The sequence below is a fragment of the Acanthisitta chloris genome, unplaced genomic scaffold (genome assembly GCF_000695815.1).
Source record: "Acanthisitta chloris isolate BGI_N310 unplaced genomic scaffold, ASM69581v1 scaffold17193, whole genome shotgun sequence".
NCBI classification, from domain to species: Eukaryota; Metazoa; Chordata; class Aves; order Passeriformes; family Acanthisittidae; genus Acanthisitta; species Acanthisitta chloris.
Genome location: NW_008663443.1, coordinates 1 through 13,967, shown reverse-complemented (window position 1 = coordinate 13,967; position 13,967 = coordinate 1). Strand labels below are relative to the sequence as shown.

Sequence of the window (13,967 nt, the reverse complement as noted above, 5' to 3'; positions counted from 1 at the left end):
CACTCCAGTCTGTTTGCTATTGACTCCTTCATGAAAAATCAGCCTGACTGATTAGCTTAAAAAGTGAAATTAGTATATAGGGGTAACAAAGCTGATCTGGCCCAGAATGGATAACCAAGTCCCAACACAATTTATTCTGACAACAGTTTAGCAGCAGTGGTCATTTCAAGCACAGTGTCAGTGCTAAGCTGCTAAGAGAGCAGTCATGTTCTTAATTTTTCCTGCAACATATAAAAGAGGATGTCTAACCACAGCCAAATACCAGTGAAAGTTTTCTAGTGAATGTCATGTGAAAGTATCTGTTATCTTTTGGCACTGCAATTCCCAGAAGACTATATATGCTACCATCTGCACAGTAATAACTGGAGGAAAGCACACTGCTATGTTTTGCTACAGTTAAGCTGCTCCCAGTACTAGAATGAACTCATTTAAGCTAACTGTTATCTCTCTGCTGCAGTGCAGTACAATGTAGACATATCTGTACTTCTTTTACTTTAATATATGGTACTTGGCAGCATTTACAATATTCAACATTATGTGATTTAGAAAGCAAACATGACGTTACAACTTCTAAAGGTCATCAGCTAAGTTGATTTTCCTTCTCAGGGTATTATGAAACAATTTGACTGAGGTCTACTCCCTAACTCATATACTTTACTTACTTTCACATCAAAGTCTGCATATGTTTGTAAATAAAATAGTACACTTTGTCCATATTAAGCAGGTTTTATAACAGCAAGGCAGGGAGAGATTTTATGTAATGACCCATTACATATAGCAGAGCAGCAATGCCAAATCTCACAACTTCATAGTGATTCTCACAGTACCTGACAGTTTTCTCAAATTTCATATTCATGGAATGGTGTTTCCACTTGAGCATCTATGATGCCACTTTTAATGAAGCATAAAACATCATGACAGACATAGAAAATGAATATTCTTTTTATATATATATAGCAAATGTAATTATTTTGGGAGTGATCTGACACATTTTTTTAATACTGCAGTTCTACTTGTAAGTATGTGATTTCACAGCAGTGGCTCATTGCCAAACTGAAAGTACCAACTACATCCCAATGTTCAGAAGTGCTAGGAAATCTTGTCTTATACTGTCTTGAAAACTTTGAAGTAATCAGCACCAAAAATATCAGGCATGTTTAGTATGCCATGCAAGAAATTACATTCGGAATTAAAGTCTATTCTCCGAAATTTTGGTTCTACCATATAAACCAGACAACATTTAATTATAGATTTAGACATCCAATTATTCATGCCTAAAGAGTACAACCCACAAATATGCTCTATTCTCTATACCTAACCACATCATTTACTGGTCAATTACTAAATCCTTTCCTGAGTAGGCAAGCACAATGCTGGATAGTGGTGAGGTCTCTCACCACAGAGAACAAGTAAGCAAATGAGTGCTGCATCATTTTGTGTGTCATGCAAACTGAAAGACCAAATTAGTTTGTTAGATGAGGCTGTAAACTTCTACAAAAAAAACAAATAAACAAAAAAAAAATAGCCTACTTGGAGAAAAGAGGTGGCAGATGTTGCTTTCTTGAAATACTTTGTTGTGCTGACGTGTTTTGAAGGTAGTAGGAACTGTGAAGTTCAAGGTAAAACACTGGGATTTAGAGTCACTGCCAAGGTTAAAAAACACTTAATGGATTCCTACAATTATCCCTACAAGGTGAAGAGTCTGAAGAATTTGAAACAGGTATAATAACAAAAGTTTCTCATAGCTTAAAAAAAGTCATGCTCATGGTATGAGGAACTATGGCTTTTAATGGGGGTATTTCAAGTAGGATTGATAGCGATGAAGATTTTTCATGATACTGTGATGAAAAGACATACAAATGAATGCAAAAGCTGACAATACAACAGAAGGAAAAAGAAATACTTTTTTGCAATTTTCTAGACACCATAACTGTGCTGAGTTCTGATGCTGACAGCATTTTAAAGGACATTTGATAGTCTGTCCAAAATGTTCACAAAAATTATTTTAAGCAGTGACAACATCTTGCAACGACCTCCATTACAGCAGAATATAACAATAAGCAATGGTTCAAAGATAAAATGAAACTATTTCAGTGGGGAAATATGTGACAATCTTTGGGCACCAAAGGTAATTAACTCCTGGATTAGACTAACAAAGGGATTTTCTGTCTTTTGATTTGATTAAATCAAGACTAGATTGTTCAGTCAAAGCTTAATGGTCCTATTATAGATATTGTTATAAATTTGTTATTGATAGACGTCATATTGGTGATAGATCTGAAGTCAGACTAGACCATCTCATTCAGAATAACATTATTTTGGATATCACTCATACAAAAAAAACCCACTTTTTTTTTGTTATTCCACATTTCTGTTCTAGACTGCAAAAATAGAAGACAGTTTTTCTGTTTTCTTCTCTGAGTGAGCATTTTAAAGACTTAACTCTCCTTATATAACAGAAGGATCTACTTACAATGATCTAGAAAATCAAAAAACAATTAACTAAGAGAAATAATTCTTTTTTTCTAAATCTTATTTTTTCATTTTATATATTTTAATTTTAAAACAATCAGGAGATATTGTATACTGCTTTGCATCTCATGCAATTCTATGATACTTGATGGGATATTATAGATTATAACAATACAAAGCAAAGGACCATAATTTTCCACCACAAAAAATGTAAAATGTCAAAGAAAGATCAATAAGTTTCTGTGTCATTAGACAAATATCAAATCATGAACTTGCAAAAATGTAGCGCATAGATACCACACTGCTAATAAAAAAAACCAACTGTGTTGTGGCTCATTTTAAATGTCTTCACCACTGTAGCCTCTATTTCTCTGACATAAATGGGAAATGATAAAGGGAGTCTAGCCTCAAAAGCCTTCCATTGAGTAAGGCAGTGCCAAAGAACACTTTATTTAGTTTGGTCTTCCTGAACATTCTGCTATCTTTGAGCATTTTGTTAAATTGTGAGAAATGCTACTTATTTATTAACGAGTTATGAAGTATGTGAGTAGTTAAAGGCCACTGTCTAGCTCCACTCAGGCACAGTATCTTACATTGTGATAAAAAACCCTTGTGGTCTCATATCAAATTGACTGCTGTGTGCCAATTCAAAAAATGACATTTATGTATTTTGATTTGGTTTTGTTTCTTTGGAGATCTCAAAAATAAGATATGTTACAGCACATTCTGGAAAAGCTGTATGTGTAAATTAAGTACCCATTGATGTATCTGCAGATACACTCACATATGAGCTGGAATACTTGGATAACATAGAGGAAATTTAGTTACATAATTGTATACAAATTGCCTCTACAAATAAAAGAAATATCTAGTTTTCTAATGTAACACATAAATGAATGCATATAAGTTTTATGCTTCATTATTAGGCTGAAAATTGCACAACAAAAAGAACCATCACCTTGTTTTAATGACAGAAGAACTGCTCTAAGTGAGTTAAATAAATGGCACATAAAATTTGTCATACTTCTAATGACCTAAACAGCTGAAATTACTATGGCACATGAAAAATATTTATACACTTTTTCATGATTCTTCAGTCCTCAAGTGGTAGAGCTCTTCCCTGATAACCTCGTATAGCCTGTATATAGATGGCCTGTCATGTCTCTACAATTAGATAAAACAGAACTGCTATAATGTAATCAGTTACAACCTGAAAATTATATTTTGAAAATCAAGTCTATTAATATATAATCTTTAGGTAATCATATTTATCCTCCTAATTTACACAATATTTATGATACTCTACATGTCCTTGAAATAGGGTACAGGGACACTACACTATGAAAAAGTGGCCTAGCTGCTGGAGTCCATAAATTTTGTTCAGCTTTGGATGAGTTCAAAGAATTGCCATGTAAGAAAAGCCTTACAGAGGGAATTTATCTGATTATGGCAGTAATAATTACCCAGCTGTTTATTGCAGATAGAGAAATAATTCATGTAGGCAATAGGCCGTGGTGGCAATGACACTCCGCATTTAGTAAATATGCAAACTGTTCACTTCTAATTAACCAAGCTAGAGGATGCCCTTATTAAATGTATAAACTAAAAGCGCCTTCCTGACAAGTGATGAATTGTTACATTGCACAAACTCTTGCCACAGAATTACTGGAGTGAACTTGGGGCTTAACTTCATTAAGAGATCTTGTGGGATAGTTAAATGAGGATGGACAGCATAACAAGACCTACCTGACAGTCAATGATATGTTAGAGCTTAATGAAACTGTACCTCTTCCCCTTTTCTACTTATTTTACAGTGAAGATCCTACTTCAGACAAAATAGAAGACTATGAAGTCTCTCTAAGATAGTTTAAAATGCTAAGATTAGTCAGTCTTTGCTGCAGAAAATGTTTTATGAGCTGTCAGTAATTCTAACAGACCTATTTCAAAATAAAAATATCTATCCAGACACTACAGTGCCTTCAAAGCTCACAGGTACGGAACTATTGTTATTCTACAATACTGTGTTGTCACACCTGTTTCATTCTACCTTCATCAAAAACTAATCATCTGCACCACAGACTATCTGGCCCAACAAGCGTATACAAGGATCTCAAATTTCCTTCTACATATTCAGGTACAAAATTTGCCTTTGGATGCATGTGAAATAAAGCTTAATGTTTAATCTGTTACTCCTAATGATGTGTCCTAATGATGTCCTATACAAAAATACACGAGAAGATATTGCCTTCATATCTTTAAAGACTACGGTCTAATCAGCTGCATAAGTTTCCTACGGTATACATGTGTATCTGCAAAACTTGAACTATTTACACAGAACCAGTTAAAACCATGGTAAGACTGCTTTCTTGCTCAAAAGAGACACCAGTAGAATAAGGCTCATGAGGTAGCTGAATCTGCATTGGAAATTCAGCTTGCTGTGTAATCATAATGGTTCCTACCTTAACCTTATTCAGAAAGTGCTTTCCTGTGGAGTGAAAACAGAGCATTGCCTGCTCTATAGCTTTAGACAGCTCATTTCAATGTCACATTGAACCTAAACCCCTCATTGTTTTGTATCTTACTCATCCTACAAGCATCAGGTTGTAGGCATGGAAGCCCTCTGGGATCCTCAGTGGGTTACAGTTCTAATATTCCTACAAGATCTACCAGTTATACCTAAAATCCTCTGGAAAAGGCATAGATATCACAAATTATGTGCCCTACCACTCAAAATTAATATATAAATAAAAGAAAGCATATTTGGCACTTCTCTCTATTTCTATGGCTCCCAAATAAAGCTGACAAGGATAAGTTTACAATGGCAGGTAAGTAAGTTAAAAAGCATAATGTATTTCCTCTACATATCTTTGAAGACATGCAAAAAAAGATGGGCTGAAGATAAAGTAGTTAATTAAACATCAAGTGAAAGGCAACATTACAAAAATGAGTTTTTTATTGTTGTAAGAATCCCAAGGAGCTGTCTGAAAGGCTTTGGCACTAATTGAAAACAGACTACAGAATCAATTGCTTCTGCAGTCAATGATGAGGAACATTTTAATTGAATTATAAGACAATATATACATTCTTCAAGACACTTTGACACTTGAGAAAATGGCCAGTACCTGGACTTATCTTTACCAGAAAGGAACAGGCAGGTGGAGGATGAGCAAGTTCTCCTCATATTACTATGACAACCGATTATTTATTTCAAGCCTACTTCATGGAAAATAGCAACACCTCAAAAGTTTTAAGAAGCAAAATACTTGTCATGTTAAAAGTAAATAGACTTCAGTAATGCTCTAATAATCAAGAATAAGATAGACATACTTTTTTTCAGTACTGCATGCTCAGGCACGTTTACAGAACAGCTAAAGATTGGATAAGATCACCAGCAACATGTAACAGCACTTTATTTCACTGCTCATTAAGATTATACAAAATCAAACTGCACAAAGGATTCGTGAATATACATATTGCCAAGCAAGTGATTTTTATTACTTTGCAATATCTATTTCCCTAACATTTCCTGAAGACCTGAAAGTTTTAATGATGTCTGTGAACTCAATTTGTTGATATAACAGCTAGTCAAACCTGGATGAAAGTCACACTCTCCAGGGCCACTCAAGGCTTTCTCACTATTAAAGCAAACAACAGAAAGAAGAACTTGGTGTCAATCCCCTAAGTGTGTGAAATTCATGATTTATAATCTTAACAGTGTTTATGTACACTATGATGCTTACTAAATCTAGACTCAGGTCTTAGCTTGCTACCTCTAAGTCAGTGTTTTTTCAGTAGTCAAGAAAGCTAAACTACCTGCCTTGATTACACAAGAACCCTGATGCCAGTACTCCACCACCGCTTTGTTAGTTTTCTGATACTGCTCTCTTAACTGAGCTCTGTGCCTAGGGAAAAATTTAAATGGTGCCATTCATCAGTAAATGGAGCACTACATCCCAAAATCTTATCTCTGCTTGCACACCTGACATATAGCAAAGTTGCTTTACTGTAGTTTAAAGGCCAGCGTGTAGATAACCTTAGGCAAAGAACTGCAAGTTAATCACACAGTTGGGCAACTGACATCATCCATAAATTCTTCTGATATAATGGGACCAGAATGCTAATTTATGTGATGTCCATTTGCTTATCATGAATTGGAAACTTTTTCACATAAAACAAAATTCTAATGCATCATATGGAGTTACAGCCTATGCTAATTGCTTTTGGCATATTTCCCCTTGTAACCATTTAGCCAGCTCTTAGAGATGGCAAATGCATCCTTAAGAATGTTTCAAAACAAGGTATTTTCCCTTGAAATTAAATGCACTAAATGCACTGAGAAGTAACGAAATTTATTTTAATGCATACATTTATAAATGCAATCACTCAACTAATTCATATTCAGATAGAATAGAGTATGTGTTGGTACTTAAATACAAATGGATGCTATAGATGAAGACTTATTACCAAAATCCAAATAGCAAAATTTAGCAAAATAAATATTTAAGAACAGGTTTCCTACATGGTTGATTAAGAACTTCCTAAATCTTGTAGGAAAAAGAGAACTCAGGACCAATGAACCCATTTCATCATTACTACTGAGGTCAAACTGTACAAATGTCAAGAAAAATCTGAGTATGTTCTTATGTAGGCAAAGTTTAGGGTTCAAATTTGTTCCATCTGCCAAAGAATTCTTTCAATAACTTCTCAGCCTGTTAATTAGGGACTCTACCTAGAGACACCAGCAGCTATCAGACTTATTGGTTCTGTAGCAGTGGAAAGTAATAGGAATGCTAGAGGAAAACCCATGCACTCTTCATCCAGTCTGGAAGCTAAAGACTACAGTTATCTTCAGTTCATACAAAAACAGTGCCTTAAGTCTGTTAAATCTGACGATGACGTAAGCAGTCTGTTAAGTGAGTGGAAACTCACACATAATGACTATTATTATTTAATTATATTTTAGGTCAATTTCTGTTAAATCAATTTCTGTTAAACTTAATTACATCCCTCTATGGCTTTAAACTGGGGCAGCTTCTATTAAGTTTACTTTCTCCTGGGGTTTTCACAGTAAAAGCAAATGATAAAGGTCTGGCCACTAAATGAGGACAGCTATTAAATAAGGACGGCTTATATTAAAGCTGAATGGTAAAGATGTGGCTACTGGTTGAGAAAACCCCTTAGTAAGGCAAGCATCTTGTATTAAACAAAAGTAGGGCAAAGGAGAAGAGAGAAGGAAACAAGCTTTGGTCCGTAACTCTTACACGAAACTTAACAGAATGTCCAAATTTTCATGGCAACTTTGTCGGAAGCTTTTCCTAGAAATAAGTGAGTGGTAATTTGATACAGGATCCTCCTTAATGGGAGAAGCAAATTAAGCACAAACCTGAGTTCTGAAGTCCAAGAGATAGAAGGACTTGTAATGTAATTTTTAGATAGTTGTTGACAATTAAAAATTCTGTCAGCATTATTCTAGAATGAGAACCATACAGTGTAATTCAGTTTAGAATTACATCATCATTCTAGAAAGAAAACAGTTGAAACAAATTTTTGGGGAAGTTTATACCCCTCTGAAGTTCTTAAAATCAGTCTCTGTTTTACTGTTGCTCTATTACTATTTGCAGAGAAACTTGTTTCTTTACTAGCACTGACACTGTACTAATGCATATATTCTGATGAATACAGCTATAAGGCAAAAAGAAAAGATGCATTATTTCATATACCATGTTGTGCAGGTTTATGGTGTTCTAGAGACGTGAAACACTCAAAAGCAGTCTAAAAGTGCACAAGTATATCCGTGGCTCTGTCCCCCAACATGCAAATTTCCATAATGCTGATGTTGGAATAAAACCCGGCCATTTCATAAATGCACTCCTTCAATTTCTAACAATTCCTTGTGCTTTTCACAATGCACAGTTGCAATAATTATCATATACAAAAAATGTTTATGAACAACAAGGTTATACTTGCCCACAGTCGATGTGATGACTGATGAAAATACGTGAATTTCTCCTCCACCTGGCTCTATATTCCATGTAAGAAACATAGTGGGCCACCTTGGGGCAAAAGTAGTTGGCAGCAACTTGGCCCAATGACAGGAAAAATCTGTTTGGCTGAGGGCCTACACCTAATCCTCACTAAACATCTGTTAGATTTCGTAAGAAGAGTGTTGAAGATGATATACATATTAGTTTCCAAATGTAACCCAGTAAAGGGATTACTGCAGTGATTCTTGATTGCCCCTGAGAACTAACGGATTTTGAAAATGGAAACAATACGAGCCATTTGACCAAATTAACTCAAAAAATTAATTTTAACTTTTTTAAACCCAAAAGACAGACATTTTTTCACATGAAAGTCATGAATTTCTGTGAACTCTGGAAGACAGAACTCAAATTAGCAAAATATTAATATATCAGGTGCCAGGTAAGAGCTCACACAGACCAACTTCGACACATTTTGATGTACCTGAAGTCACACTGTTCATCTTAGCTGCTAAAGAAAAAGAGCACAAAAGCATTTCTAGGTTAAAATACCTATGCAATGCATAGGCTTTATGGTTTTTAATGACCTGAAACATGGAATTTGTTCAACATGTCCAAATACTGGAAGACGAATATTTTTGTAGCCCTCCAAAGTTAGATGTACCCAGCAGGGATCTATTGTGGGTGTGGGAAGATAAAATACAAAACTTCAATCCATCCATGTTCATAGTGAAGCAGGAATACCACTGTACTATGTTGTTTTGTTCACACACATCAAACGTCAATCTAACTAACAAGTTATGAGCCCTGTTCCAGGTTTAGTCAGACAATGGAGACAGAATGATTATGAACACAGAAGCAGGTTGTGTCTCTGTAGTTCACTTCTCATTTTAAACCAGAGAAGTTATGGCTTCATTTACTTTTCAAGATTTGGTTTAGTCTTTCAAGGATTCTGCCTTTTCAAAAAGAGAATATTTTTCAAGAAGGTAGAGTTGAAGAGATAACAGAATTTTTAAGTCTGGTTTTCCTGAGTTCTGTTCTAAATTTCTGCATAGAAACATTTAAATGAATAAAAATGAGAGATCAGAGGTAGGTGGTTATCAATATGCTTCATTACAGGTAACAGTATAACACGCAAGTAACAACGTTATGACAAAGAGGACATAGGATCAGCTATATTGTGGAAAGATAATATAAATTAATAAGCAGCATCCAAAGAAGTTGGACAATTCTTTTTTTTTAATATATATATAAAACTTGCATATGTGGTTTTATGTAACAGTCTTTGTCATGTGATTTCGACAAGATTTCCAGAAATATTGGTTTACGAGAGTCCCTTGTATTTCTGTGGTTCAGAAAGCAAAGATTTGTCTCAGACATTCTGTATAGCAAACACTGGATGGATATAGTCCAACACATCGCACTTACAAGGAGAAAATAATGATCATGGTCACCCAGTATTTTGTCTGTTTGTTTACACTGTTATCTGAAGTAATGGCCATGTATCAGGACATCGACTGCACTAGAGGGAAACAATTGCCTCTATTTAAGAGAGTTTTCAACTTAAGTACAGGGAGAGACAGTGGATGGATAGGAGAAATAGAGCAAGTGCATAAAGCAACAACAGTTCTAGTCAGAAATCTAATGGCCACTGGTGCTCTTCTGCAACTCTGTAAAGAATCTGCTCCATTATATACACACCAGTATCTTTCACAAGGAAGACTCATAGTATGGCTCATGCATGTAACTTAAATCCAAATCTACACTTGCATTCATTTTCTATAATCAACTTTCAAAACAAATTATGAAGAGAAATTTTTGTTTAGCTTCTGTGTAGTGGGAAAAAAAAGTCTAGCTCAATGAACCATATTTAGGGCATAATAATCTATGAGTTCTGAGCCTAGGTGAAGAGCCAAATTCAGCTTTATTAAAATGGTATAAACACAGAATACATCTAATTAATTCAAAGCAGTTATTGTGAATTCATAACAGTGTAAATGAGGACAGAACGTGGTGCAACATGAATAGGCATAGGATAAAGAGAATGATGACTGATAGATATCTATATGAATGATTATGGAGGGGAACCTACACTCAAATAGTTCAATTAGTGCCACAAACTTTTTACAAATAAAAGTAGAGGAAATAAACACTTTAACAGACAGAGATTTTATCTTTACCTGACAACTGCGTTATTCACAGAAATGGCTTCCAGGTAATTCTTCAGTGCATAATAATTATGGATATATTTCCGAACATAATAGCCTCGCCACCTTTTCTGGATCTAGAGGAAATAAATATTTGCTTAGCATATTTCAAATCAAAAAGTCTGTATACATATCAAATATCTGTAGTATATCCCAAATAATATGGTTTCCTTGCAATTTACATCAAGAAGAAGTACCAATAGGTTTCAATGAAGAAAATTTGGGTAGGATGTAACATATTGTAGTTAAATGGCAATATAAATTTACTATAAAATATCAACATGAAAGAAATAATATAAAATTTTAAACCACTGTTTATATTGAGGTGTGACAATGAAAAGAAGTGTCTTACTACCAGTGGTATTACTCTATGTAAGAATGCTAACAGTGAAGGCAAGAGAAGTGGTGTCTTTTCTCAGGTATCACATGCATTCCCTACTGAGTCACCACCTCACCAGTATCTTCTGCTACACTCTCACCTTTGTGCTCTGAATATATTGCAAACTGAATAAAAACGTTCCCAGTAACTCAATGAATTAGGATTTCTGGAAACTTCATTTACAAATTGCAGTTCTTTCATCTCCAATGTCAAACGATGCATGCCTATTTGTTGCACGTTAATTATAATCTTCTCACAAAATACTATTCCCCTGAATAACAGAGAAAGCCTAACCTGGAAACCTCTGCATCTGTAGCTAGTCATAAAGTTGAATCATGAATAGAAATTAAGTAACATCCTCCACCAAAAAAGATTACTATTTTTGTGCATTTTGAAACATATCAGTTGGGCAGAAAAATAAAGAGAGGGAGAAAAAAAAGAAAAATATTTAAAAAAAAAAAAAAAAAAAAAAAAAAGAGAAACCATACTTAGTCTACCTGACTTTCCTCAAGAACTGATTTCAACAAAACAATTTAAACCTTCTCTGATACTTAAAAATTCTAATCATGATGTTTCTGAAATGATTACATGTTTATCAGACATCAGTTTTGTGGGAAGGGGAAGTAAGCATTAAGAATGGACAATTAAGCATTGGAACAGACTGCCAAGGGTGGTGGTGGAGTCACCATCACTAGAGGTGTTCAGCAAACTACTGGATGCAGCACTCAGTGGTCTAGTTGACAAGGTGGTGATCAGTGAAAGGTTGGACTCAATGATCTCAGAAATCCTTTACAACCTGAGTGATTCTGTGAGTCTGTAATAAGGTAAAAAAACCATCAGTACTGCCATTTGGTTAGCTATATTTATCCCTATGTTATGACATGTACAGGTGGAAGATGTAACTTGCTCTATTCAGTCATGCTGAGGGCTGCTCCACATTTTCTTTGCCATAAGAGTTCAGTGTATTCTGTAGATCTATACATCTGAAAAATAGATTAATGATCTTTTCGTCTGTTCTCAGTGTCTAGTTCCTCTATCTTTACATTCTTCCATCCTTGAACTTACTAATTTTCCTGCAAAATATTCTTTACTTCCTTCTTGGTATTTTGTCTCCTTTTTTTCCCTCTATATTCTTCTAAATTAATGTCTCAATTTCTATCTTCTAGTCTGCATTACCTTCATTACTGCTCCAACATCCACCTCTTTGACCTTTACAGCTTTGAAATCTTAAAAGACAACAGCTGAAAGGCAGAATCTACATTTAAAAAGCAGGCAGTTTGACATATTACTATCCAGAAGCAACTCCAAGAGAGAAGCTACTCCCCTTCATTGAAGAGAAGAATGTTGCAACTTGGTAAGAGTGCTCCTTTTCCTGTTGGCCTCTAGCTATTAGACTTCTAAGAACCCCGTGTATTCTGAGCCCAGAGAGTCAGTCAAGAGGAAGATCCATCTGGAGGGTCTCCAGCTTGCACCCCATCTTCTAGACTCATTACAACCACAGCCACAAATCAAAAAAGAAGAGTAATTGTATTACATTACTCCCTTCTGAAGGGAACTGAGGGCCCTATATGCCGACAGGCCCCATCCCACAGGGAATTCTGCTGCCTGCCCAGGACTTGGGTAAGGGATATCAGTAGGAGACTCCCTGAGCTCATTCTGCCCTCTGATTACTACTCACTGCTAGGAATCCAGGCTGGCAGTGATGATATTAACGAAAGAGGCATCAGGGTAATTAAAAAGGATTCCAACAAACTGGGTAGACTAGTTATTGGGACAGGAGCACAGGTGTTGCTCACATAAGTTCCTGTAGTACCAGGGATGGATGAGGAGTAGGAAAACCTACCTTATCAGTAGGTGGCGAAAGGATTGGTGCTACCAGCAGAATTTTGGTTTTTTTGACCATGGGGTATATTCTGTGTTTCCAAGCCTGCTAGAGTCAGATGGGCTTCATCTGTCTAGCAGGGACAGAAGAACTGTAGACCATAAGTTGGCAGGCCTGATCAGGAGGACTTTAAACTAGGTTCAAAGGGAGAAGGGCTTCAAACCAGGCATTCTAGAGATGAGTCTAAGGGTGGGAAGCCAGAGTTAGGAGTTAGATCATCATCCCAGCTGAAGTGCATGTACCCTAGTGCATGCAGCACAAGTAACAAACACAAAGAGCTGGAGGCCACTGTGCAGCAGGAAAGCTATGATGTAGTCACCATCACAGAAATGTGGTGGGATGACTAGCATGACTGGAGTGCTGCCATGGATGGTCACAAGCTCTTCAGAAGGGATAAACAAGGTAGGAGGGGTGGAGGGGTGGCTCTATATGTCAGAGAGTCTCTTGATTCTGTAGGGCTTGAGGTTAGTAACAACAAGGTTGAGTGCCTGTGGATCAGAATCGGGGGGAAGGCCAACAAGGCTGACATCTTGGTGGGAGTCTGTTACAGACCACCCAATCAGGATGATGAGGGTGATGATTTGTTCTACAGGCAGCTGAAAGATGTCCCAAAATCACCAGTCTTTGTTCTTGTGGGTGACTTTAACTTGCCGGATGTCTGCTGGAAATTTAATACAGCAGAATAAAGGCAGTCTAAGAGGTTCCTCGAGCGTATAGAGGATAATTTTCTACTTCAGCTGGTAGATGAGCCTCCTAGGGGTGGGGCCTTGCTAGACCTGCTGTTTGCAAACAGAGAAGGACTGGTGGGAGATGTGGTGGGTGGAGGCCTTTTGGTGGGAGATGGTTGGAGGCCATTTGGGGCACAGAGACCATGAAATTATGGAGTTTCCGATACTCAGGGATGCCAAAGGGCCATCAATAAAACTTCGACCCTGGACTTATGAAGAGCAAACTTTGGCCTGCTCAAAAGTCTGGTTCAAAGTGTACCCTTGGAACAGCTCTTGGAAACAAAGTGGTGTAGGAGGGATGGACATACTCCAAGAAGG

The 13,967-nt window shown here is 36.3% G+C and overlaps 1 protein-coding gene across 1 annotated transcript in view; it reads right to left on the bottom strand.

Annotated features, from left to right (window-relative positions):
* SPATA17 (spermatogenesis associated 17) overlaps window positions 1-12,942 on the bottom strand; it is a 72,496-nt gene extending 59,554 nt beyond the window's left edge. The window contains exons 1-2 of the mRNA XM_009071005.1: window positions 12,883-12,942; window positions 10,634-10,737 (exon numbers count right to left, since the gene is read on the bottom strand). Of these exons, the coding sequence (XP_009069253.1) occupies window positions 10,634-10,737; window positions 12,883-12,942 (164 nt within the window). The remainder of the gene's footprint in view (window positions 1-10,633; window positions 10,738-12,882) is intronic.
* Between the last annotated feature and the right edge of the window lie 1,025 nt (window positions 12,943-13,967).